Source organism: Microcaecilia unicolor, chromosome 2 (genome assembly GCF_901765095.1).
Source record: "Microcaecilia unicolor chromosome 2, aMicUni1.1, whole genome shotgun sequence".
Taxonomy (NCBI): Eukaryota; Metazoa; Chordata; class Amphibia; order Gymnophiona; family Siphonopidae; genus Microcaecilia; species Microcaecilia unicolor.
This window is the reverse complement of record NC_044032.1, coordinates 489,448,418-489,474,074: the sequence shown is the minus strand read 5'-3', so window position 1 is coordinate 489,474,074 and position 25,657 is coordinate 489,448,418. Positions and strand designations below refer to the sequence as shown.

At 42.0% G+C, this 25,657-nt stretch overlaps 1 protein-coding gene across 3 annotated transcripts in view; it reads right to left on the bottom strand.

Moving 5' to 3' along the window:
- RNF4 (ring finger protein 4) overlaps window positions 1-25,657 on the bottom strand; it is a 172,117-nt gene that overhangs the window by 16,415 nt on the left and 130,045 nt on the right. For 2 of the 3 annotated variants that reach the window (XM_030191115.1, XM_030191117.1), the window contains one exon: window positions 17,825-17,848. The exons of the other annotated variant lie outside the window; for it this stretch is intronic. In XM_030191115.1, the coding sequence (XP_030046975.1) occupies window positions 17,825-17,848 (24 nt within the window). The remainder of the gene's footprint in view (window positions 1-17,824; window positions 17,849-25,657) is intronic. 3 annotated transcript variants of the gene reach the window in all.

The following is a 25,657-nucleotide window of genomic DNA, read 5'->3' as shown; positions in this document are numbered from 1 at the left end:
GTGGGAAAGCGCGGGGTACAAATGTAACAAAAATAAAATAAAATTCCACCCCCACCTCTATCCCCTCCAAGTCTCCTTTCCAATCTGAATAGCCCTAACAACATTCAAACATAATATTCAAAACTATGTACATTTGTTTTCAAAACTCTATATGGCTTAATCCCTGATTATATGCAACCTTTAACTGATCTCTCCCTTCGCAACATTCATCCTGGTTCAAGAGATTATCTAACCCTCCACTATCCCAGTTGCAAAAATGTGATCTACAAGTGAATATGCAAATTAGGATTCCCTTACCTCTGTACCAAATGGTAGAATTCCCTCCCAAAATTCATCAGATGGGAACCTAATTGTTTGATATTCTGGCAATACTTTAAGGCCTCTCTGTTTAAGCAATTTCTCACGGGTGATCATAATTAATTTAACCCCCTAATTGTACAATTATTCAATTCCTCAGTTGCGTTCTAATTGTAATTATACATAGATGACTATAGATTGTTACCTTCTTGCGTATAGCATTCCTTTCTATATTACATATTGTATTCAATTCTTTTACTTTGTTATTACTATTTAATGTATACTATCCCGTATCACTTTTGTACTGTTAATCATAATAAGTTGTTAGCTACACCGAACTTGATCTGCTGGGATAATGCAGGATATAAATGAAATAATAATCAGCCTGTCACGATTGTGACTATTTTCCATGTCTGTGCTCACTTTGCCCCCTGGTGGCCAGTACTGGTGACTGCTTTAGACAATCTGTTGCTGTTTTCCAAACATGTTCCAAAGGCCAGTCCGGATTTTCCGGTCTGCCAGACTTGCTTGGCTTGTTTGTACCTAAGCAGCACCCTTACTTGCCTTGAGATTACTGCAGCTGAACCTTCCCCATTCCACCTAAATACCTCTTGCCTTCGACGCCACACCTCTCCTACTCTCCTCCGCTCTCTTTTACTCCTTCTCTTACTCTCAGCTGGTGACATCAATCCCAATCCTGGCCCTCCTCACCAACTATTATCCCAACTCTACAGATCTCACCGCGACCTCTCTAACCTCATCTCTATTCCTCTACTCCCCTCCTCTTCTCTGCCCTTCTCTTGCGCCCTATGGAATGCCCGCTCTATCTGTAACAAACTTCCCTATGTCCAGGGCCTCTTTATCTCGCGTCACCTCCATCTGCTCGCCATAACAGAAACCTGGCTCTACCCTGATGACTCTGCTTCAGTCACAGCCCTCTGCCATGGTGGTTATCTTTTTTCACATACTCTTTGCCCTACTGGTCGCGGGGGCGGTGTTGGACTACTTCTCTCTCCCTCCTCCAGATTTCAACCCCTTCTTCCACCTCAATCTCACTGTTTTTCCTCCTTTGAAGTCCACTCTATCCGCCTTTTCTCTCCTCTGCCTCTTCGAATAGCGGTCATTTATCGTCCCCCTGATAAGTCCCTTTCATCCTTTCTCAGTGACTTTGATGCCTGGCTTGCCTTCTTCCATGATCCTTCCTCCCCCTCTCTCATCCTTGGTGATTTTAATATTCCTGCTAATGATCCTTCCAACTCTTATATTTCCAAGTTACTCGCTTTAACATCCTCCTTTAATCTCCAACTATGCTCCACCTCCCCCACTCATCAAAATGGTCACTGTCTTGATCTCATCTTCTCCTCCAACTGTTCACCCTCTAGTTTCCTTGCCTCTGATCTTCCCCTCTCTGATCACCATCTTATAACTTTCACACTTAAATCTCCTCCCTCCCAGTCCCATCCTATTATATCTAATTTATCTAGGAATCTTCACGATATTGACCCTTCATCTCTATCCTCCCATGTTTCAAACCTCCTCTCTACTGTGGCACCATCCACGTCTGTCAACGAGGCTGTTTCTTCTTACAACAATACTCTATCCTCTGCCTTAGACACTCTTGCACCTTTGATGACCCCGCCCTATAAGGCGCACAAAACCCCAACCTTGGCTGACTTCTAATATCAGCTACCTACGTTCCTGTACCCGCTCCGCCGAACGCCTCTAGCGGAAATCTCGGGCCCTTGCTGATTTCCTACACTTTAAGTTCATGCTGACCTCCTTCCAATCTGCTCTTTTACGCGCCAAACAGGATTATTATATCCAACTGACCAACTCTCTTGGCTCTAACCCTCGACTTCTCTTCACCACATTGAACTCTCTCCTCAAGGTGCCCCCTCCCCCAACTCCCCCCTTCATTATCTCCTCAGACCCTTGCTGAATTCTTTCACGACAAGGTTCAAAAGATAAACCTTGAATTCTCTACCTCGCCACCTCTCCCTCCACTAGTCCATTCCCCTCTCTCTCCTTCCCCTCATTCTTTTTCCTCCTTTCCTGAAGTTACTATAGAGGAAACTACACTTCTTCTTTCTTCCTCAAAATGTGCCACCTGTTCCTCTGATCCCATTCCCACCCACCTTCTTAATGCCATCTCACCTGCTCTTATTCCTTTTATCTGTCACATTCTCAACCTCTCACTTTCCACTGCAACTGTCCCTACTGCCTTTAAACATGCTGTGGTCACACCTCTCCTTAAGAAGCCTTCACTCGACCCTACATGTCCCTCTAATTACCGACCCATCTCCCTCCTCCCTTTTCTCTCCAAATTACTTGAGCGTGCTGTTCACCGCCGCTGCCTTGATTTTCTCTCCTCACATGCTATTCTTGACCCACTACAATCTGGTTTTCGCCCTCTCCACTCAACCGATACTGCTCTTACTAAAGTCTCCAATGACCTATTACTGGCTAAATCCAGAGGTCTCTATTCCATCCTTATTCTTCTTGATCTTTCCGCTGCTTTTGACACTGTCGATCACAGCATACTCCTCGATATCCTGTCCTCACTTGGATTCCAGGGCTCTGTCCTTTCCTGGTTCTCTTCCTACCTCTCCCTCCACACCTTTAGTGTTCACTCTGGTGGATCCTCTTCTACTTCTATCCCTCTGCCTGTCGGCGTACCTCAGGGTTCTGTTCTTGGTCCCCTCCTCTTTTCTATCTACACTTCTTCCCTTGGTTCATTAATCTCATCCCATGGCTTTTCCTACCATCTCTATGCTGATGACTCCCAAATCTACCTTTCTACCCCTGATATCTCACCTTGCATCCGAACCAAAGTTTCAGCGTGCTTGTCTGATATTGCTATCTGGATGTCTCAACGCCACCTGAAATTAAACATGACCAAAACCGAACTTCTCATTTTCCCCCCCAAACCCACCTCCCCACTCCCCCCGTTTTCTATTTCTGTTGATGGCTCTCTCATTCTCCCTGTCTCCTCGGCTCGAAACCTTGGGGTCATCTTTGACTCTTCTCTCTCCTCTGCTCACATCCAGCAGACCGCCAAGACCTGTCGTTTCTTTCTTTACAACATCCGTAAAATCCACCCCTTTCTTTCCGAGCACTCTACCAAAACCCTCATTCACACCCTTGTCACCTCTCGTTTAGACTACTGCAATCTGCTTCTTGCTGGCCTCCCACTTAGTCACCTCTCCCCTCTCCAATCGGCTCAAAACTCTGCTGCCCGTCTCGTCTTCCGCCAGGGTCGCTTTACTCATACTACCCCTCTCCTCAAGTCGCTTCACTGGCTCCCTATCCGTTTTCGCATCCTGTTCAAACTTCTTCTACTAACCTATAAATGTACTCACTCTGCTGCTCCCCAGTGTCTCTCCATACTCGTCCTTCCCTGCACCCCTTCCCGTGCACTCCACTCCATGGATAAATCCTTCTTATCTGTTCCCTTCTCCACTACTGCCAACTCCAGACTTCGCGCCTTCTGTCTCGCTGCACCCTACGCCTGGAATAAACTTCCTGAGCCCCTACGTCTTGCCCCTTCCTTGGCCACCTTTAAATCTAGACTGAAAGCCCACCTCTTTAACATTGCTTTTGACTCGTAACCACTTGCCTCCACCTACCCTCCTCCTTCCTGTACACAATAATTGATTTGATTACTTTATTTTTTGTCTATTATATTGTAAGCTGTTTGAGCAGGGACTGTCTTTCTTCTATGTTTGTGCAGCGCTGCGTATGCCTTGTAGTGCTATAGAAATGCTAAATAGTAGTAGTAGTAGTGATGGTCTTTTTAAGTGCCTGTGGGCTTTGCTGCTTTGTCTTTGCAACGCCAAAGTTCTTGAGGTCAGTTTGTATGCAGTTTGCATTTCTGCCTTGCCTTGTTTCTAGTTGGTGTGCCTGTGGCACTTCTGTTTGCTCTTGTCTAGAGTTCTGTTTGTCTGTGTGGCCTGCCTTGAGTTCTGCCTCCATCTTGCCCATTAGCTTTAATTCTTGTCCTGTCTGAGCTTAGTCCTGTGTTTATGTTCAGCTTCAGTCCTCCCCTGCTCTTAACTCCTTTTACCTTTAGTTCCAGTCCTGCCTGTGTATCTTAAACCCTGCCTCTGCCAAGCTTGTCTGTATATCCTGAGCCCTGCTTCTGCCAAGCTTGTATGTATACCCTGGCCCCGTTTCTGTCTAGCCTGTCCCTGAACCCTAATCCTGTTTCGGGCAAGCTTTTCTGTATCCTGTATTTTGTGTGAGAACCCTGAGTCACAAACCCCTTTAAGTCAAGCTTGTTTCTGTACCTTGTATCCTGTGTGAAAGTCCTGAACCCTGTTTTAGTCAAGCTTGTTTAGAATCCTGTGTCCAGTATGAGAATCCTGTTGCTCCAGTCTGTCTGCAAGCTCCGTTCACTAAGTCCTGCTGGCCACCTGCACCTGGGGGCTCAACCCCTGGGGAACGGTGGTCAAGCGCAGGTGAAGATCGGTTGCTCTGTCCTGCTTATTCCCTGCTTGCCTACTGCTTTAGTTCCAGTCCTGTGGTTCCAGTTCGGTTGTTCCAGCTTTGCCTGTCCACAGCTTCTCCTGCCGTGCTTGTTTACCCAGTCCTGGTTGGGGGTCTTGCCTACTGCTGCCACTTGTCGGCAGTGGTCCAAGGGCTCACGCAGTTCCAGTGTCCAAGTGCCTGAGACTGTGACACAGCCTTTCCTTCATCAGGATATTATGCCATTTCTTCTAATTCTGCTATATCCTTTTTGGGATGAAGCAACAAGACCTGCACACAATATTGCTCTTGATAAAGCTCTACAGCTACCTCCCAAATCTCAGCTTAGCTCCTTAAGCTGGATACTTGTTCCTTGGCCTTTGCAATAGTAGGGACACCAGGGACAGAGAAAGGTCTTGTATAAAATATGTATACCACTTTAGTTGTACCACAGAAAGGCAGTTTATCAAGAATCTAATAAAACCAATATTCAAGGTAAGGTCACAAGAGGGACAGAGTGATATTCGTTTTGATCTCCATTCCTTTTTGAACAATCCCTAACACGGTATTTGCTTTTTTGGCAGCTGTAACACAGACTAAATTCTTAAATACATTTTCTACAATGACTCTGAAGATTAGATTAGTTTTCTTTAGTCCACCCTTATCCAGGGCGGATTACAATAAAAGATTTCTCTTAGACAGTGACTCCTAACTCAGAGCCCAGCATTTTATACCTATAGTTGGGATTGTGTTTCCCCATGTACATTCCGTATAATACCAAACTGACAAATCACCAACGAAATCAAGCTCAGCTTGATCATCATGGACTCCTGGGCAAATGCATTTCAACTCAAAGAAAAAACTCATTGCCTCATCCTCTCATCCCAACACAGCGCGGACAACCCTACAAGTATCAACACCCCAGACTACAGCCTTCCTATATCAGACAGCCTGAAAATCCTTGGCGTTACAATAGACCGCAACAACATTAGAGTCAAGCGGCATCCACAACAAAAAAAATGTTCCACTCAATGTGGAAACTCAAACGCCTGAAACAATTCTTCCTGAGGGAAACATTTTGCAACCTGATACAATCAATGGTTCTAAGCCATATAGACTACTGCAACGGAAATTATGCAGGATGCAAAAAACAAACCTTAAAGAAACTCCAAACCGCTCAAAACACAGCAGCAAGGCTCATATTTGGAAAAACGCGATTTGAAAGTGCAAAACCCCTCTACAAAAAACAATACTGGCTCCCAATCAAAGAACGAATTACCTTCAAAATCTGCACCCTGGTCCACAAAATTATCTACGGTGAAGCCCCGGGATACATGACTGACCTAATCGACCTACCAGCTAGAAATACATCAGAATCAACACAATCATACCTTAATCTACACTACCCAAGCAGCAAAGGACTTAAATACAAATCAACTTATGCATCCAGCTTTTCCTACATAAGCACACAACTGTGGAATGATTACCAAAAGCCTAAACGACGTACGACCACCTAAACTTCCGGAAATCACTAAAAACCAACCTGTTCAAAAAGGCATACCCCACCGATTCTACTTAAATGCCTGATCCCTTCAACACAACAAAACCAAAGTACATAATGGACAAAACTCAACCCTTCCGATGCATGATTCCCTAATGTGGCTATGCCACATGATCTCTAGCTTACCACAACATCACGTTGTATTTGTTCTCACCGGAGTCTGCAAACGCCCTCTGGTACTATGTAAGCCACATTGAGCCTACAAATAGGTGGGAAAATGTGGGATACAAATGTAACAAATAAATAATTTTCCAAAAAACCTTAATTAGCTAGATAACAAATGCCTAACATTTATGTTTCATAAGATGAGAAACCTTAGATAGTCCTTGGAGCGTAGACAAGAATAACTTGGCAGATTGGCTGAACCAGTTGGTCTTTATAGGGGTTTCATACCAGGGTGTCTAATATTTATATTTTTAATTTGTGAAAATTGAAAAAATTCCAAACACCAAGACAAAATACAAACCAGAAATCAGTACAAGCATTCAAAAAAGCACAAAGCACAGAAAACAGCTATAAGCCAAGTACAAGTGTCAGGACAAGCCAAACATACAAAGGATAAAAGTTCTATTCTTTTAAAGATCTTTTCAACCCCTCCCCCCCAGACAGTTCATAGAAAACTTCTGCATTCAACAAGGAAAAGACCACCCCATGCTTCCTGGTCAAAAAACCCCTCACTCAAGCAGAAGAGGCAGACAAAAAAAGGGGCTCAAATTCCCTACCGCTGGGAGAGAGTCTGTCTTCAAAGTGCAATCAAATGTTCTATGTTATAAATATATCACAACTTGGTAATCCACTGGACCAAGGAAGGTGCTGTCTGGTATTTCCAGGGCCTGGCCAAGTTAAGTCTCACCGCAGCAAAAGCATGACAAACCAACAAAGATTGCTGTTGAGTAAGACACACTGATTCTTTTAACAAACAAAAACACAGCTGGATGCCATTGCACAGGTCGACCAAGCTAACTGTACAGTCTGGCTTGCACAGCCCTCCAGTAAGCCCATGCCTTTGGACAAGAACATCAAACATGGCCCATAGTACCCAGAACAGTACACCACCTCCAACAAGAGAGTGAGCTGCAGGGGAACATGTACTGTAGCCTGGCAGGTGTAAGTTACTAGCGGTAAAAGGCTACCAGCATTCTTCAGTGAAACAGCTGTGGATATCTTTAAGAACAACTTTTCCATTAACAGTCATCATCAAGTATAGTAACCCCCAACTCCCACTCCCACTTAACTAGATGAAGGGTATATGGTTTAACCTGTTTACACAAAAATTTATAAAGACATGTAATAAGCCCCTTAGTGCCATTAGAATCTTCACACAGATCCTCAAGAAAAGACTCTTCTTGCAAAATACAATTCTTAATAGTAGGAACAGTTAAAAAATGTTTCACCTGTACATATGCATAAACATCAGAGGGAGGAAGCTGACAGGAATCTGATAAAGAAGAAAAAGAAAAACCATTCTCAAAAAAAGTTGCCCCCAAGTGGCCAACCTGGACGAGGCCCAGTGTGAAAAAGTGGACCCCTAGGAGCAAAAAAAGGAGTCCCAATAATAAAAAGTGGTAGACATGGAAGGACACAAAAAAGCTGGCAACTGCCGATGATTTAAGGCCCAACCACAAACTGCTCTAAATGAGCCCACAGCTTAGAAGAGGAATCCATTCCAGAGCAGCACAGGCCTGAGCCACCTGACAGTAGCAAAACAAGTTGAGAACCCTTAGACCCCCCCCCCCCCCAATTTTCTGTCCCTATATAAAAATGTCAAGGAAGCCTGGGGCGCTTATTATGCCAAACCAAATGAATCAGGTGTTCCAGCAACCCAGATAGAAATGATCATGGGAGATGAAGCAGTAGCACCTGAAATCATCAAAAAAGGAACAATATTCATTTTTATAATAGCAATTTTACCAAACCGAGAAAGCTCCATAGGTGTCCATCGCTCCAAATCCCAAATCAGCTCCTTAAGTAGAACTGGGTAACTGGCCTGAAATAATGTGTTTCTAGAAATCCCAAATCAGCTCCTTAAGTAGAACTGGGTAACTGGCCTGAAATGTGTTTCTAGAGAGATGAATGCCCAAATATCTTATCTCCCTTGGCGCCCATTTAAAGCAGAAGGAAGACTTCCGGTTGGGGTATGGAGCAGTGAAGACGCAGGAAAGAGCTGCTCCGGAGCGTCTCAGATTATCTGCAAATAATAAAGCAGCCAACATCTCGAAGTGAATCGAAAAACTTGCTTAAGGGCAATTTGAACACACAAACGAAAACAAGATAAAACTGAGGCGGCGGATGGCGGCCAAATCACTTTGGAAAGAACCGAAAGAAAAGATTTGCGCCAGTGAAAACAAAATGGCAGACAGAGCACTGCCACCATCGCCAACACCGAGCTCTATGTGGGCATCACTGAAGAGGTAAAGGCAGCGGTTGAACAGGCGGTGGGCAAAAAGCTGCAATTAATATTGGATAAGTTGGAAGGACTTGACGAACGGCATGCAACGCTGATAACAGAACTTCAAGCGGTACTGCAAAGAGTGGGGCAAGCGGAAGAGGATATTCTAAAAGTTTCAGAGGAGCAACCGCAGCTAAAGACCAGACTGGCGGAGGTAGAAGCGAAGCTTGAGGACCTGGAAAATCGCTCTCGACGAAACAATTTACGTCTAGTGGGGTTACCGGAGGCACTGTCGGAGTGGGACCTGTGTACTTTTCTAGAAAAATGGTTACCTAAAACTCTTGCAAAAGCTGAGCTAACGGGATCCCTATGGGTGGAGAGAGCGCATTGACTGGGCCAGAGAAGAGAGGGCGCGAACAGGCCGAGAGTGGTTATTTTCAAAATCCTCAATTATGCACATAAAGTTTTAATTCTACAGGTTTTGAGAGCGGGACAAAAACTGGAGTATCAGTAGTCACGAATACTCTGCTTCCAGGATTACTCAACCAGAGTATCTATGGCACAGAAAAACTTTGCCCCATTATGTACAAAGCTATTTAGCTTGAAATATAAATTCAGTTTGTTATACCCAGTGGTGTGCTGGTAAATTTTTAACAACAGGCTCTCTCCCCGGTCCACCTCTGCGCCTCCCCCCCCCCCCCCGTCCACCTCTGCGCCCCCCCAAAATTGCAGAGCTGGCTATAGCCGGAGGGGGGGGGGGGGCAATACATTACTCTCTCCAGGAAAAAAAAATTAAATGATCCCAGGTTCCAATCTAATCCATGTTTAATGTGGGATAAAATGCCATAAATAAGTAAATAAATATAAACTTTTAATGTTGAGCACCTGATTCTCAAAGTGAACATATTCCAAACACTATAATGAAAATAAAATAATTTTTTTCTACCTTTGTTGTCTGGTGACTGTTTTTCTGATCATGCTGGCCCAGTATCCGATTCTGCTGCTATCTGGCCTCAACTCCGTTTCCAGGGCTTCCTTTCCATTTATTTCTTTCCTTTCCTCCTTTCTTCTTCATTTCTGGCCCTCAGCTTCTGCCTATTCATCCATGTGCAGTTTTTCTCCTCTCTTCCTTTTCCCTTATCTCATCTCCTTCCCTCCCCTCCATCCATGTCCAGCATTTCTTCTCTCTCCCCTCCTCTCCCCCTGCCCTCCATCCACCCATGTCCAGCGACCCTTCTCTCCCCCTGCCCTGCATGCACCCATATCCAGCGACCCTCCTCTCCCCTGCATGCACCCATACCCAGTGACCCTCCCTTCCCCTGCCCTCCATCCACCCATGTCCAGCAGTGACCCTCCTCTCCCCTGTCCAGCATGCACCCATACCCAGCGACCCTTCTCTCCCCTGTCCTCTATCCACCCATGTCCAGCAGTGACCCTCCTCTCCCCTGCCCTGCATGCACCCATGTCCAGCGACCTTCTCTCCCCTGCCCTCCATCCACCCATGTCCAGCAGTGACCCTCCTCTCCCCTGCCCTCCATGCACCCATGTCCAGCAGTGACCCTCCTCTCCTCTCCCCTGTATGCACCAGCAGCTCCCTTCTCTCCCCTGCCACCCCCTCCCGACTTGTTCCGCAAATTCTCCTGCTTCCTCCCTCCCTCCGGATCCGGTCCCTCACCAACCCTACCTTGGCCATCAAATTCTTCGGGGCAGGCAGTGTTACCTGCCCGCTGCCTGCCTTCGCTGACTCTCCTCCGCTGCCCGATTGCACTTCAAAATGGCCGCTGAGACAGAAGTCTCGCGAGGCCGCCTCTGGAAGTCTCGGCGGCCATTTTTAAAGCGCAAACAGGCAGCAGGGGAGAGTCAGCGATAGCAGCGGGCAGGCAACACTGCCTGCCCCGAAGAATTCGATGGTCAAGGTAGGATCGGTGAGGGACCGAGGGAGGATCCGGAGGGAGGGAGAGCCGGCTCGCCCTTTCCAACAACCGGCTCGCAAGTCTGGGAAAAATTTAACAACCGGATCTTGTGAGCCGGAGCGAGCCGGCTCCAGCACACCACTGGTTATAACCCAGCTAAACTTAAGCTGCTTGATAATGGACAAACTCTTTTCTTTGACCGCGTAGAGGAAGCAACTGCATATGTGGACAGGATGCTGGCAGCCAAGCAAGCTGGCTAAAAGTCTGTAAGTACGGGGGAAAAGATGGAGCTGAGATATTCGGACAGACCAAAAGTGCAAGTAAAGTTATACACATATAGAAACTGCAATGCTGTGAGTTGTTGGACAGAAGAGAAGACGTTGTGGATTTATAACTAACAGGAGGTTAGCAAGAGGATGGAGACTGACTTTAGTGTGAAACACAGCTTTGCAAATTGCTGGGACATTGTGCTGCTGAGGGGGAGGGGGGAAAGAGGTATGATAATCAGTAATATTAGGTAAGGCATTGGGGCCAGATAGAATGAGGCATGAACTCTACAAAATCTTAAATACAGAGATAAGCCCGCTGCTTACAGAAGTATTTAACCTAGCCATACAGCAAGGACAGCTGCCCTTGCATCTTAATAGAGCTCAGATTAGTGTTCTGCCAAAACTGGAAAAACCAGCAGATCGCCCGGATTCGTACAGACCAATCTCATTGTTAAATGTTGAGATGAAATTCTTGACTAAGATACTGGCAAATAGATTATCGAGATTTCTACCCTCTTTGATAATAGAGTCTCAGGTGGGGTTTACATGTGGTAGAGTGATTGCAAAGAATATGCGGCGTATCTGGGCGGCGTTGGAAAGGGTAAAACTGGACTAGGCCACAGCTTTAAGAAGTTTCAACGCCGAAAAAGCGTTCGATAGAGTAGATTGGAATTTCTTATTTGAAGTGCTAAAGGCTTACGGCATTATGGGTTATTATGCACAGGCGGTTAGAGTGTTGTATGCAGAACCCAAAGCATAAGTCTATGCCAATGGACTGCTGCCTGAATGGTTTCCGATATGGAGGGGAACGAGGCAGGGATGCCCGCTATCGCCACTTCTCTTTATCCTTACGCTAGATCCCCTACTGAGAGAGATTAAAAATAGTGTAGATATTCGAGGGGTCGTAATTAGAGAGCATAACTTTAAGACAGCTGCCATTTGCAGATGATTTGTTAGTGCTATTAACAGAACCTCGTCAATCACTGCCGCAGCTAATGGAAAGCTTAGAGGAATATGGGGATTTTTCTGGATTCAGACTGAATCTTATGAAATCAGAGGAGTTAGCCAGTTCTGAAGAACTTAAGCGTGAGTGGGAGGATAGTTTCCCATTACGTTGGGCACAAGGGTCCTTTAGGTACCTGGGAATACAATTACCGATGGATACAGGTCAGATATATGATCTCAACGTAGCCAAATTACTACAAGACACAAAAGAGCAATTATTACGATGGTCCTCGCTCCCTCTGTCTCTAATGGGAAGGATACATATATACCGAATGATAATATTCCCACGGTGGTTAAATGTTATGCAAGCTCTTCCACTTAGGTTGGTAAAACGAGATGTGGCTGCACTTAGGAGAATGGTGGTAAATTTTTGTTGGGCAGGTAAAAAGCCTAAGATGAAATGGCAGCATCTAATGGGGAATTGGAGGCGGGGGGGGGGGGGGGGTAGGGGCTCCCGGACATGCACATGTATAATCAGGCATGCCTATTGAGACACTTGCAGGATTGGATATTGGGCACCACCACCTATACAGACATGGGTATAGAACGGGCATATTTTTATCCGTGGCATTTGAACTATTTACTACATGTTAAAAGAAAAAAAGTTCCTGAATGAGTCCGGCATAGTATGTTACTGGGACCGCTGTGGCATTTGTGCAAGGAACTACTACAGAGGTGGGGACAGGACCCGTTTAATAGTGTATTACTTCCATTAGATGGAAATGATGATTTTACAACCAGGAAGAGAAAATGTAGTGTTTCGCAGACTTAAGGAACAGAGAGTAGTAGTGTTAGAAATATATAGCCAGGGGCTTCTTGAGGCCTTCCCTCTACACACAAATAATGTGTTTTGATACATACGTCAATTGAGTTATCATGATCTCCTAATTGCTCTAGATAGTACTCTATGTATACACATATACATTGCAAATCCATCCTTTGCTCTATCCAGACTATGCCTTCAGATATGCCTATATGCAACATAAAAGCAGGTGCCATCTTTGATATGTCTACTTTCACATGTATACCCAACGCGATTTTATAATAGTCCTTTTCCATACGTGCAACATGTTTTACACATGGAATTGCAATAGCTCATTATAAACTATTTCAAATAACGTCCACATCATCCACAACTAAATTTTACCTGCTGGCTTTATGCCAATTTTCAAAGAAAAAGTATATGTGCACATCCACTTGTACTGTAGATCAACAGATGTTAATTACCTACATTAAGAGCAATTTTCAGAGATTAATAAGTAAAAGTATTTTTGGCAGTCTAAACTGCTTTGAAAATTGCTCTCTGCCATCAGCCACTATGTCTGTCAATACTCTGGTGACACACTAGAGATGTTGAGCTGTTTCAGTCCTTCTTTGAGTTGGTTTCTAATTGTGCTGCAAGCCCTACCTACTCTGGTGACAGCACTGAGGTGATTCAGTTTTTATATTGCCTCAATTCCCAATTGTGCTGCAAAACCTTGCCTACACCTTGTGGGCCGATGATCAAAACCTAATGGCAGCACTAGAGGTGATTAGCGTCAGTTTTAGCACAGAATGCTCAGAGGGTTCTAGCACAGGAGACAATGTGCGTGCCAAAGATCAGCGCAAATAGAGCACAAATGTAGTCAAATGGATGTTAATGAGGTAATTTCCTATTCCCTCTCAATGCTCAGAGAACACAAAAAACAAAAATCGCCCTTACTGCTGAAAACCTAATGCCAGCTCAAAGCACGCATTGGGGTGTTTGAAGAGAGGATTTCCCATAATTTGTTCAAGCAACTTTCTTTAAATTAGTGCCTTATTTTCTTACCTCTGTTACTCTATATGCTCCATCTTTGCTTACACCCAATGCCATCTATTAAAATGTTTTCTTGCATATTGTTTTGACATTGTAATGGATACTTTGAATTGTTGTTTGAATGTTTTTACTGTTGTAATTGTCTATTGCTTATGTTTGACTTATTCTTGCTGTTCACCACCTTGAGTGACCTCCTTCAAAAAGGCAGTAAATAAATCCTAATAAATAAAATAAAAGCTGCCGGTTTTTATTTAATTTGAAAGCAGAAGGACGCGTGTACAAGCCTGTAAGCGCTGGTAAGATAGTAGATGACAGCAGATAAAGACATGTACGGTCCATCCGGTCTGCCCAACAAGATAAACTCATTACATATGGTATGTGATACTTCATATGTATACCTAGTCTTGATTTGTCCTTGCCATTTTCAGGGCATAGACCATAGCAGTCTGCCCAGCACGGTCCTTGTTCTAAAATTTCTAAAGTTAATGTCAGACTGTGGAAAGCTCTCCAGCCCATCCAAACCCATTCAGCCACGATCTGGGCACAGACCATAGAAGTTTGCCCAGTACTGGCTTTGCTTCCCAATTACCGGTGTTACTTCCTAATCTCCGCTAAGCTTCTTTCGATCTATTCCATCTAAACAGGATTCCTTTTTGTTTATCCCACACATTTTTTAATTCCGTTTTCATCTCCACCACCTCCCGCGGGAGGGCATTCCAGGCATCTATCATCCTCTCCATGAAAAAATACTTCCTGACATTATTCCTGAGTCTTCCCCCTTTCAACCTCAATTCAAGTCCTCTAGTTCTAGTGCATTCCCGTCTCTGAAAAAGGTTTGTTTGCAGATTAATACCTCTCAAATATTTGAACATCTGTATCATAGCACCCGTTTCTCCTTTCCTTCACGGTATACATATGTTCAGATCAGTAAGTTGCTCCTTGTACATCTTACAATGTAAATCTCATGCCATTTTCATCATTTTTCATTGCACTGCTTCAAGTCTTTTTACATCCTTAGTAAGATACAGTCTCCAAAACTGAACACAGTACTCCAAGTGGGGTCTCACTGATGACTTGTAGAGGGGCTTCAACATCTCCTTTCTTTAACTGGTTATACCCCTCTCTATGCAGCCTAGTGTCCATCTGGCCACGGCTACCGCCTTGTCGAATTGTTTCATCACCTTCAGATCCTTGGACACCATCACCCCAAGGTCCCTCTCCTGAGCTGATCTTACCAATCTTTCCTCTCCTATCTGGTATATCTCTTTTGGATTTCTGCACCCCATGTGCATCACTCTACACTTCTTTGCATTAAACTTTCATTTGAAAATCTAAACACAGCCTCACACTTAACTGTGTATCTTTAATGTAGAACACTCACTCTGCTCAGAAACCTATAACTACTAGAAGGATTAAATGTCCGCGTTGAATGGTCAGCTTTCTTCTAAGCTTTGAGATGTGATTTTAAGAACTTATAGATGATATAGGGTTGGTTATAGTATAAAAACACAATAAAACAACAAGGAATAAGTAAAAGGTGACTTTAATAATAAAAATTTTTAGGAGGAGTCTATACATCCTTAATAAAGGGTGTCAGTATGCCCGTAGTTTATGACCTGCGAACAGTCATTTCTTAGGATGCAGCATCATATAGATTTGATGTTATGAAAGATATTGTGGACAACAGAGAAAAAAAACCCTGACGCAGCAATAGCGAAACGGGGATTCCCTGTCGGGTTAAGAAGCGGGTGACACCGTTGGGTCCGGATCACTTGAACATAAGGATTGAGCTAAGTGATTTCTGGAGTGTTTACTGCATTGAATGTTTGAACTATATACCATATAAACTATCATTGAACTATAGAAGGTAGACACAAACGACTGCAAATCAAAAAACTAAATATTGAGATAGAAACTTTCTATTTGATAATGAAATGAATAGAATTTGATGGAGTTTTTTTAAAGCTATATGATGGCACGCCAAGCTTATGCCTTATAGCCCGCTGAGTTGGGCTGGCTGGGTGGCGATTCTGAGGCTTTTTTTTCTCCATTGTTAATTGAAAATAGTAGTTATAGGTTTCTGAGCAGAGTGAGTGTTCTACATTAAAGATACACAGTTAAGTGTGAGGCTGTGTTTAGATTTTCAAATTAAACTTTAATTGCCAGACCCTTGACCATCCTTATATCTTTTCCAAGCGGAAGAACCCTAATCTATAGCCTTTCCACATGGGAGTTGTCCCATTTCCTTAAAAAAAGAAAGTATAGTGGTATTAGATACGATACAAATAAGGGTGACCAAAATGATTGAACTGTAGTGACCAGAACGTTACACAATTCTCAAGGTGCTGTCTCACAATGGAGCAAAACTCATTACAATATTCTTTGTTTTATTCTCTCTTCCTTTAATTCCTAACATTGTTTACTTTTTTCACCGCTGCCTCACATCAAACAAAATTTCAATATATTGTCCACAATGACACCAAGATCATTTTCCCTGGCTGGTGACTTCTAATGTGGAAACTAGCATTATTTCTCTAACTTGGGTTATCCTTCCCAATCTGCATCACTTTGTACTTGTTCACATTAAAATTGTATCTGCTATTTGGATACCCAGTCTTCCAGTCTCATAAAGTCTTCCTGCAATTTCTCTTAGTCTGCATGTGATTTAACTTTGAATAGTTTTGGGTCATCTGCAAATTTTGACATCACATCCCTTGTTGTTCTCCTTTCCAGATCATTTACAATTATGTTAAAAAGCACTGTGGTACTCAATTATTCGTCCTCTTCCACTGAGAAAATTGTCCATTTAGCCATAATCTTTTTTTAGCTAGTTCTCGATCCATAACAGAACCCTGGCCCCTATCCCACATTAATTTCCTCAAGAGTCTCTCATGAGGGATTCTGTCAAAAGCATTCTGAAAATCTAGATGCACTGTATTAACTGTCTCCCCCCCTTTTTTAAATGTCTTATTAGAAGCTCGAGTCAACGTTACAAAGAAAAGACAATATACATCAAACATAAGAAACAAAATATACACTATGTACAACTGGCTCCCCTTTATCCATATTTTTATTCATGCCTTCAAAACATATATAGCAAATTGGTGAAGCAAAACTTCTCTTGGCTAAATCCATGCCGATTCTGTCCCATGTTTGTGTGTTCAATAATTCTGTACTTTATAACCGTTTCAATCATACCAGTCTGTAATTTCTCAGATCACCCCAGAAAACCTTTTAAAAACTGGCATTACATTAGCCACTTCCCAATCTTCTGGCACCATGGATGATTTTAATGATAGTCTACAGACTACCAATATGACATGATTAATATACTCAATACAATAACTCCCAGCAATGATATGTTTTTGGTAACTTTTGACGTAGAGAGCCTTTATACCAATATCCCACAGAAAGAATCAATTGAAATTATCAGAGACGAATTGTTAAATACGATCACACACCCTAGGATTCCAACACAATTTACTATAGAACTTGCAACAATAGCACTGACAAAAATTTTTTTTCCATTTGATGGCAAGTTTTATCAAGAAGAGAAGGGTACAGCAATGGGCGCTACATTCACGCTGTCCATAGCTAATTTATACGTAGCAGATTTTGAAAAGAAACATTTCAAATATAAATATGGATAAAATATTTGTCTGGAAAAGGTATATAGACAATATTTTCACGATTTGGAAAGGAACAGAGAGTGACTTGAAAGTTTTTTTATTTGGTTAAATACTTTAGATGTCAATCTTACGTTTCAAATGAAATATGATAGAAAAACTATATCATTCTTAGACAAAATATAAGTATTGGGCAAAGAGATTTTATTACTGACCTATCATAAATCGACAGATGTAAATAAATATTTACATTATGAAAGTTGTCATAGTACAAGTCTTAAAGCAAATTTGCCTTACAACCAATTTCTACATCTAAGACGTCTCTGTTCAGATTCTAGAACGTACACTTTTAGATCTAAAGACACGACAGACTGGTTTAAAGAACAAGGATATCCGTTAAGATGCATACAAAAAGGTTTTCAGAAAGCTTCAAGTATTCCAAGAGATGCACTACTCAAACCGACTCAGAAAACAAATATAGATAAGATAGTTTGTACTTTACCTTTCACCAACATGTCCAGTTTCACTGTCAACATTTAAAAAAAAAAAAAACATTGGTACCTATTACAAAGTCTAGAAATATTTGATAACAAAAAATTAATTGTTGCTTATAAAAGCGAAAAGAATCTTGGGGACTTGTTAGTTTCATCTGCATTACCTAATCCTGTTACAACATTGAGGAATTTACCTATAGGTCATTATCAATGTGGAAATTGTTCTGTCTGCAACGTTAATATGAAAATTAATGTATATATACCATCAGCTAATAAAGAAATTCATTTACAACAATTTTCAAACTGTAAAACAACCAATGTCATTTATGTAGCTATTTGCCCTTGCAATTTAATTTATATTGGAAAAACAAAGGAAATTTAATAAATGAATAATTGAGCACAGGAGTGCATTAAAAAGTAAGCTTTTGGACAAATCTTTGGTCGAACACTCATTAAATCGAGGACATAAGTTCGAAGACTATCGGTTTTGTGTGATTTTCGTATATACTCAAAAATGGAGAGGTGGTCCTGTGGATATTAACTTATTACGTAAAGAGCAACAATTTTCGATTTAAATACTCTTTATCCGAATGGTCTGAATGCAGATACAGACCTCTCTGTTTTTCTTTGAATGTGGTTTTGTTTTCAAACTCATGTGCAAACACACAAGACATCCAACCTACATCAAATACATCTTGTTTTTATTTACATTTTTTTTCTTATATTTTCACTCTCTTAAAATGTTTTTCCTTGAATGTGATTTTGTTTTTAAACTCATGTGTAAACACAAAAGACAACCCACCTACACTAATGTTTTTATTTACAAAATTTGTTCTGATTCTTTGATATATATTTTTTAATATGCATCCATTTTTTATTTCCATTTTTTCCCTTTACATCATCTTTTTTTTATCAATTTAAACAAATTTTTACACACATTTTTAAATTTTGATTTTTACAATACAACTATTGATGTTTAAGGATATACATATTTTAAAATATTTAATTTATATCAAATATAAATAGTAATTCTTTTTGTACACTAAAAGTCATTCATCAATTTTATATTTTATTTTTTTTTATTCATTCACTTTTTTACTTTGACTGTACTTGTTATTAATACTGTACCACAATCACATTCCCATATTTATGGATTTTTATAAATTCCAGTCATTTTTAAATAGTTAATATTTTTTTAGATTCTGTCTACTTGCTGACATTTTTAAGGTGATACGTACTTTAAGTTTCCTAATATCCCCCTTTTTTAATCGTAAAATTGTTTACCAAACAGATCTCATTTTTTCAGGTTTTATTTATGCCGTTTATTCATTGTTCATATTTGGGAACATTATCATTTTTATTTATTTTCTATTATTTATTTTGTATTTATTTTAATTTTTGTTATGAAGTCATTTTTGTTTTCTGTTTAATAAAATATTTATTCAATATCAAATACCATAAATAGTATTTATGATGAATACTGATAGTCATTCATGAATCTTATTTCCATATTTATTATATATAAATACTTCATATTCAAAGTATTTATGGTCATTTTCATATTTTATTTTTTGATTCATTTCATTTTTTACTTTGACTGTACTTATTAATGCTTTACCACCATCACATTCGCATATTTTCAAATTTTTACAAGTTCCAGTCATTTTTAAATAGTTAACATTTTTTTAGGTTCTGTCTACTTGCTGACATTTTTAAGGCAATACATATTTTAAGTTTCCTAATATCCCCTTATTTAATCATAACATTGTTTACCAAACAGATTTCTAATTTTTTCAGGTTTTATTTATGCCTTCAGTCATTCATTGTTCTTATTTAGCACCTGCAGAAAGTTCATGGGATCATTATTTTTATTTTCAATTATTTATTTTTTTCATTTAAATTTTTATTGTTATGAAGTCATTTTTGTTTTCTGTTTAATAAAATATTTATTCAATATCAAATACCATAAATAGTATTTATGGTGAATACTGATAGTCATTCACGAATCTTGTTTTCATATTTATTATGTATGAATACTTCATATTCAAAGCATTTATGGTCAATTATTATTTTCATTTTTCAACTATTTTCACTTTTTGTTCATGGTGCACTTGTATTTATTTACACATTTTTTTTCATAGTCTATTATTAATTCTTCATAATTCGTCTATAATCATTGCAAAATTAAAAATATTTTGTTTTTTGGTTTTGTTCATTAGCTGATGTCTTCATTTGTTTTTTCATGTTCCACAATAATCTTTTTTCATATTTTTTTGATTTTCCAAATCAAGATACCTTTCTATTTTCCTTATCAACTTTTGATATGACAGTTGAATTGGAGGGTGGCTACTCAAAACTCAAAGTCCTGGATTTCAAGCATGCTGACTTTAGTAAAATGGGGGAATACCCAAGGAAGGAGCTGATGGACTGGGAGGACGAATGAGAAGTGGAAGGACAGTGGTCCAGGATAAAAGAAGCTATAAATATGGCCACGAACCTTTATGTAAGGGAGAGTAAATAAAAGCAAGAGAAAAAGGAAACCAAGCAAGTGGCCGAGAAAATAAAGGCTAGAGTGTTGGCATTCCTGAAATACAGAAAAACTTAAAGAGGAGGAACATGGAGAGGAATACCGGATAAAACTGAAAGAAGCCAAGAGAGAGATACGTCTGGCGAAAGCGCAAGAACAAATGGCTAGAAAGGTAAGGAGGGGTGACAAAAATTTCTTCAGGTATATTAGTGAAAGGAGGAAGACTAAAATGGGAATTGTGAGACTGAAAGATGCTGCGAACTGCTATGTAGATAATGATGAAGAGAAAGCAAATTTGCTACATAGATACTTTTGTTCTGTTTTCACAGAAGAAAATCCTGGAGAAGGACCGCAATTGACTGGCAAAAGTACAAATGAGAATGGAGTGGATATAGCACCGTTCACTGAAGAGAGTGTGTATAAACAACTTGAAAACCTGAAGGTGGACAAAGCCGTGGGACTGGACGGGATCCACCCCAGGATATTGAGGGAGCTCAGAGAGGTTCTGGCGAGTCCTATTAAAGATTTGTTTAATAAATCCTTGGAGACGGGAGAGGTTCCGTGGGATTGGATGTGGTCCCACTTCACAAAAGTGGTGATAGGGAAGAAGCTGGAAACTACAGGCCGGTAAGCCTCACTTTGGTTATCGGAAAAGTAATGGAAGCGATGCTGAAGGAAAGGATAGTGAATTTCCTGGAAGCCAATAAGTTGCAAGATCCGAGACAACATGGTTTTACCAAAGGTAAATCGTGCCAAACGAATCTCATTGAATTCTTTGACCGGGTAACCGGAGAACTGAATCATGGACGTGCTATGGACGTCATCTACTTAGATTTCAGCAAAGCTTTTGACACGTGTAGAAATATGTTAGCCCTTGCTCTCAGTACAATACAGGCCAATGGCTCAGGCTAAGAGCTAGGCCTCTTGAAATCCAAAAATCATCTTTGATACAAAATATATTTTACTGCAACACAAGCTGAAGTGAGTTCCCAGAGAGCTGGCAAGGGGGGGTGGCATTTGCTCATGTAAACAATACTGGAACTGGCACCTGTGAGAAGTCACGAGCAGAGATATTTTGGCTAATGAGAGATAGTACAGGGTCAGATGTGCGTAGGATGAGAATGCCAAAGGGGAGTGGGGAGCTGACGAGAGCAAAATGACCTGTGAAGTCATCTCACAGATGCGCTCTGAACATATCTTGTTTATACTTAGGGCTTGAGAATACGATGAAGTCATCTTATCAACTGATAAGGGCCAAAAGCTCTGGTGAGAAAGCTAGGGTCCATTGGAATCAATAGGGCCAAAATGGTATAAAAGGGGCAGTCTGAGGGGTATTAAATCAGAAGGGAGAAGGAAGGCTACAAGAGAAGGCGGGTGAAAGAAGTGTCATGAACTGCTGCTCAACCATATGAAGGCACTCGAGCATGTGAGATGGAGCATGTCTTGCACTCAAAGACCTATTTTTAAGCTTGTTACAAGCTTGTTACAAGCTCCAGACAGGCATTTGTGAGAATCATAGGCCTTCTTGTTCTCACAGAACATTGCTTACACAGGGCTTTCCTAATACAATCTACTTTGTCAAATCATACTATATTATTGCTGTTGGGGAGAACAAAAGAATGGGCAAATAAACAGTCTTAAGTTGTTCACTGGCTTTCATACCATACTTAACGATTACCTGCCTAATTTTAAGTTGCTTACAGCACCACAAAATAAATAAAAATCTGTTAAGTATAATATAGATCCTCAAGTATGGTAAGAATATTGTACCATGGATAACTATACATGAACAGAGTAATAATTCACCTGAAACTCATTATTATAGAAAGATTAAGGGGGACAATTTTCAAATTATCTGCATAGGGCCAGATTCAGTATATTTGTTTTACCCATGGGCTTTGCACCAATTTTTTTTTTTATTTGTAAGAAGTCTTTTATTGAAAATTTGCAATAAACAATATACAATATTCATCGCTCTGCACTGGTGTGTTTACAATGTTGTCCAGACAAGATGAGATCCAAATAGTGCAGTTTGCTGCCACAGTACAACAGTGAAATATAACTGAAGAAACTTCAACTTTTTGTTATTTTGTTTTAATAATGAGAACATTACCCCCCCCCCATCCCCCATCTAAGCAACCGCCTCCATCTTTTATTAAAACCTACCCAATCCCTCCCACCCCCTTCTATTTCCCTGCCCTTCACGACTGTCTCACTGTGCGTCATTCACACTGCTCACATGTGTCCGTTCTAAACATTACCTACTGCATTAACAAAGAACTGCCATATATCATGCCACTTGTGCGTTTGATGTCTCCTGACTGCCAAGAGTCTTTCCATCTCGCACACGTTTCAGTTTATTGTGCCATCTCTTAACCGACGGGACCCCCTGTTGTTTCCAGTGCTGTGCAATTGTCACTCGGGCAACACATACCGCCTGCCTCAGCAGCTTATGCTGCGCAGCCGGCATGCCCTCTACTTTTGCAGCAAAAAGAAACACCGTCGAGGCCCAAGGAATGGGTGTTTGTAACCAGCTCTGCAGCCTGTTTTGAACCGCCTTCCAGAAAGCTCTCACTTTATGACAATTCCACCAAAGGTGTCCCATCGTCCCCCTCATACCACACCCTCTCCAGCAAAGACCTGATGTATTTGGGTATATGCGCTGGAGGCGGTCAGGAGTAAGGTACCATCTGTATAGCACCTTCATAGCATTTTCCCTTAGCGGGACGTGTATGGAGACCCTTGTCGCTTCACGCTCTATTCTCTCCCACCCCGGCACATCCAGTGTCACCCCCAAATCCCTCTCCCAAGCCCTCCTATGACACTCATACACAGGGTTTTGCGTAGTGATATATTTGTAAAGTGTGCCTATCAAGCCTCTAGAAGTGGTTAACTTTTCACATATCTCCTCTAAGTAGCCTTTGGTACGCTTAATTACCGTAGTAACGGCCTTGGTGCGAAGGAAGTGAGCTAATTGGTAGTATGCAAAATCGTCTCTCAACACCCCTGGGTTTCGTGACTGCAGCTCTCCAAATTCAAGGAGAGTGTCTCCATCAAACAGCTGGTCCCATGTTCGTAGCCCTTCCCTGTACCACCTCATGACCGAGCCCTCCGTCGTCCCAGGCAGGAATAACGGGTTGTGTGCTATAGAGGCCAAACGTGTCAAAGTACACCTGCCCCCCGGAAATAACTTATCCCAATAGTGAAGGGTAACCTCCACCGAGGGGCAGACGCTCTCAGCAAGCTTGCGAAATGGCTTTGGTAGCCACATCAGCGCAGCCAGCGGTGTCGTACCTGCAGAATGTTGTTCCAAGTGCACCCATTGTCTGTCCGGGTATCCCTAATACCATTCCAAAGCTACCTTTCCTTGGGCCGCCCGATAGTACCAGAAGACATTTGGGACCGCCAGGCCTCCCCTACGTCTCCCTTGATACAACAGGGCACGAGACAGCCTAGGATGTTTTCCTGCCCAGACGAAACGCACAATTCTATCTTGCAAAGAGGCAAGAAATCGTCTGGGCATCATTACAGGCAGCACCTGGAATAAGTATAAGATTCGAGGTAAGACGTTCATCTTAAGAATTGCTATACGCCCGAACCAGGAGACCTCCAGATCACCCCAGCGTTCCATGTCTGCCGCAAGGGCTCGAACCAGGCCTTTATAGTTAGCGGAGAACAAGTCAGACAAGTTGGAAGTGAGGTTCACCCCCAGGTATCGAATGTGTCTACCCGCCCACCGAAAAGCATGAGCAGCTTTAAGTTCTGCAACTGTATCTTCCGGTAGAGAGATATTCAGGGCCTCAGACTTTGTCATATTGACTTTAAAGCCCGATACTACAGAATACTCCTCAATAAGTTGAGTAAGCCTAGGGAGCGCGTCATGGGGGCGGGTAATATACAGCAAAACATCGTCCGCAAAGAGTGCCATTTTATGCATTCTCCCTGCCACAGTAGGCCCTGCAATCAGCGGATCTTTCCGAACCTTAGAGGCAAATGGCTCCATGACAATAGCAAACAAAAGAGGGGAAAGAGGACAACCCTGTCTTGTGCCCCTATGCAAGGAAAATGAATCTGAGTGACTGCCGTTAATCTTAATGCAAGCTCTGGGAAAGGAATAAAATGCTTGTATCCAGCCCCTGAAACGTGTGCCAAACCCCAAAGTCTCCAAGGTCCTATACATAAAGGGCCAGTGGACCCTGTCGAAGGCCTTTTCTGCATCTAGGCTTAAGAGGCACAATGGTCTCTGATTTCGCTTGGCCAAGTATATAAGATCTAAAGTGCGTCTGATATTGTCCATCGCCTTTCGATAGGAAACAAAGCCCACTTGGTCAGGGTGCACTAAGGTTGGCATGAGCGGTGCCAGCCTATTAGCAAGGACTTTGGCCAGAATTTTAACGTCAGCATTTAGTACAGATATAGGCCTATAAGAGCCACATTCAGTGGGATCTTTGCCGGGCTTTGGGATCACCGCTATCCAGGCCTCCAGCATTGTTCGTGGCAGGTTTCCTCCCACCCCTACCTGATTAAACATATCTGCAAGCAAGGGGGCCAATTCAATGGCGAATGTCCGGTAGAACTCGTTGGGGAAGCCGTCAAGCCCCGGAGACTTGTTTGAGGGCATACCTCCAATCGCCTCCTGGACCTCTTTAGGTGTAACAGGCCTCTCTAACAGTTCCTGATGTTGTTTAGCTAAAGGGATGAGATCACTGTTTTGCAAATAGTTATCTATTTTTTCCCCAGGGGGTTCAATCTCCTGCTCGTAGAGCTTCTGATAATACTCTCTGAAGCGCTGGCGAATGAGTGCCGAATGACGCAACAAACCACCCCCTCTATCTTTCACCTGCTTAATCATTCTATCCACTTTCTGTCTTCGCAATCGCATTGCCAATAGGCGCCCAGCTTTGTTAGTTAGCTCATATGATTGTACACCCTGTCTCGCCCTTATTAGCTCAAGTTGTTCTGAGTACATCGAATCCAACGCCATTCTCTCCCTACACAGGGCATCCCAGATTTGTGACGAGGGACCAGCCTTGTGCTGTTGCTCCAGTGCCTGTATACGTCCTATGCATGCGTTTAAGCGAGATCTACGGGCCCTTGCACGCGTACTAGCCAATTGCAAAAAGTGTCCTCTGGACACCGCCTTTAAAGCGTCCCACACCACATGCAGTGGTGGGCCAGAAGCTAAGTTGTGGTCGAGGTAATCTTTAAACACCTGTTTGTAGCCCTCCACCACCTGCTCATCCTGCAACAGGCTCGCGTTCAGAGACCAGCGTCTGTCTTTCACTTCAGTCTGAATGTTTGGGAGAGTGACCCA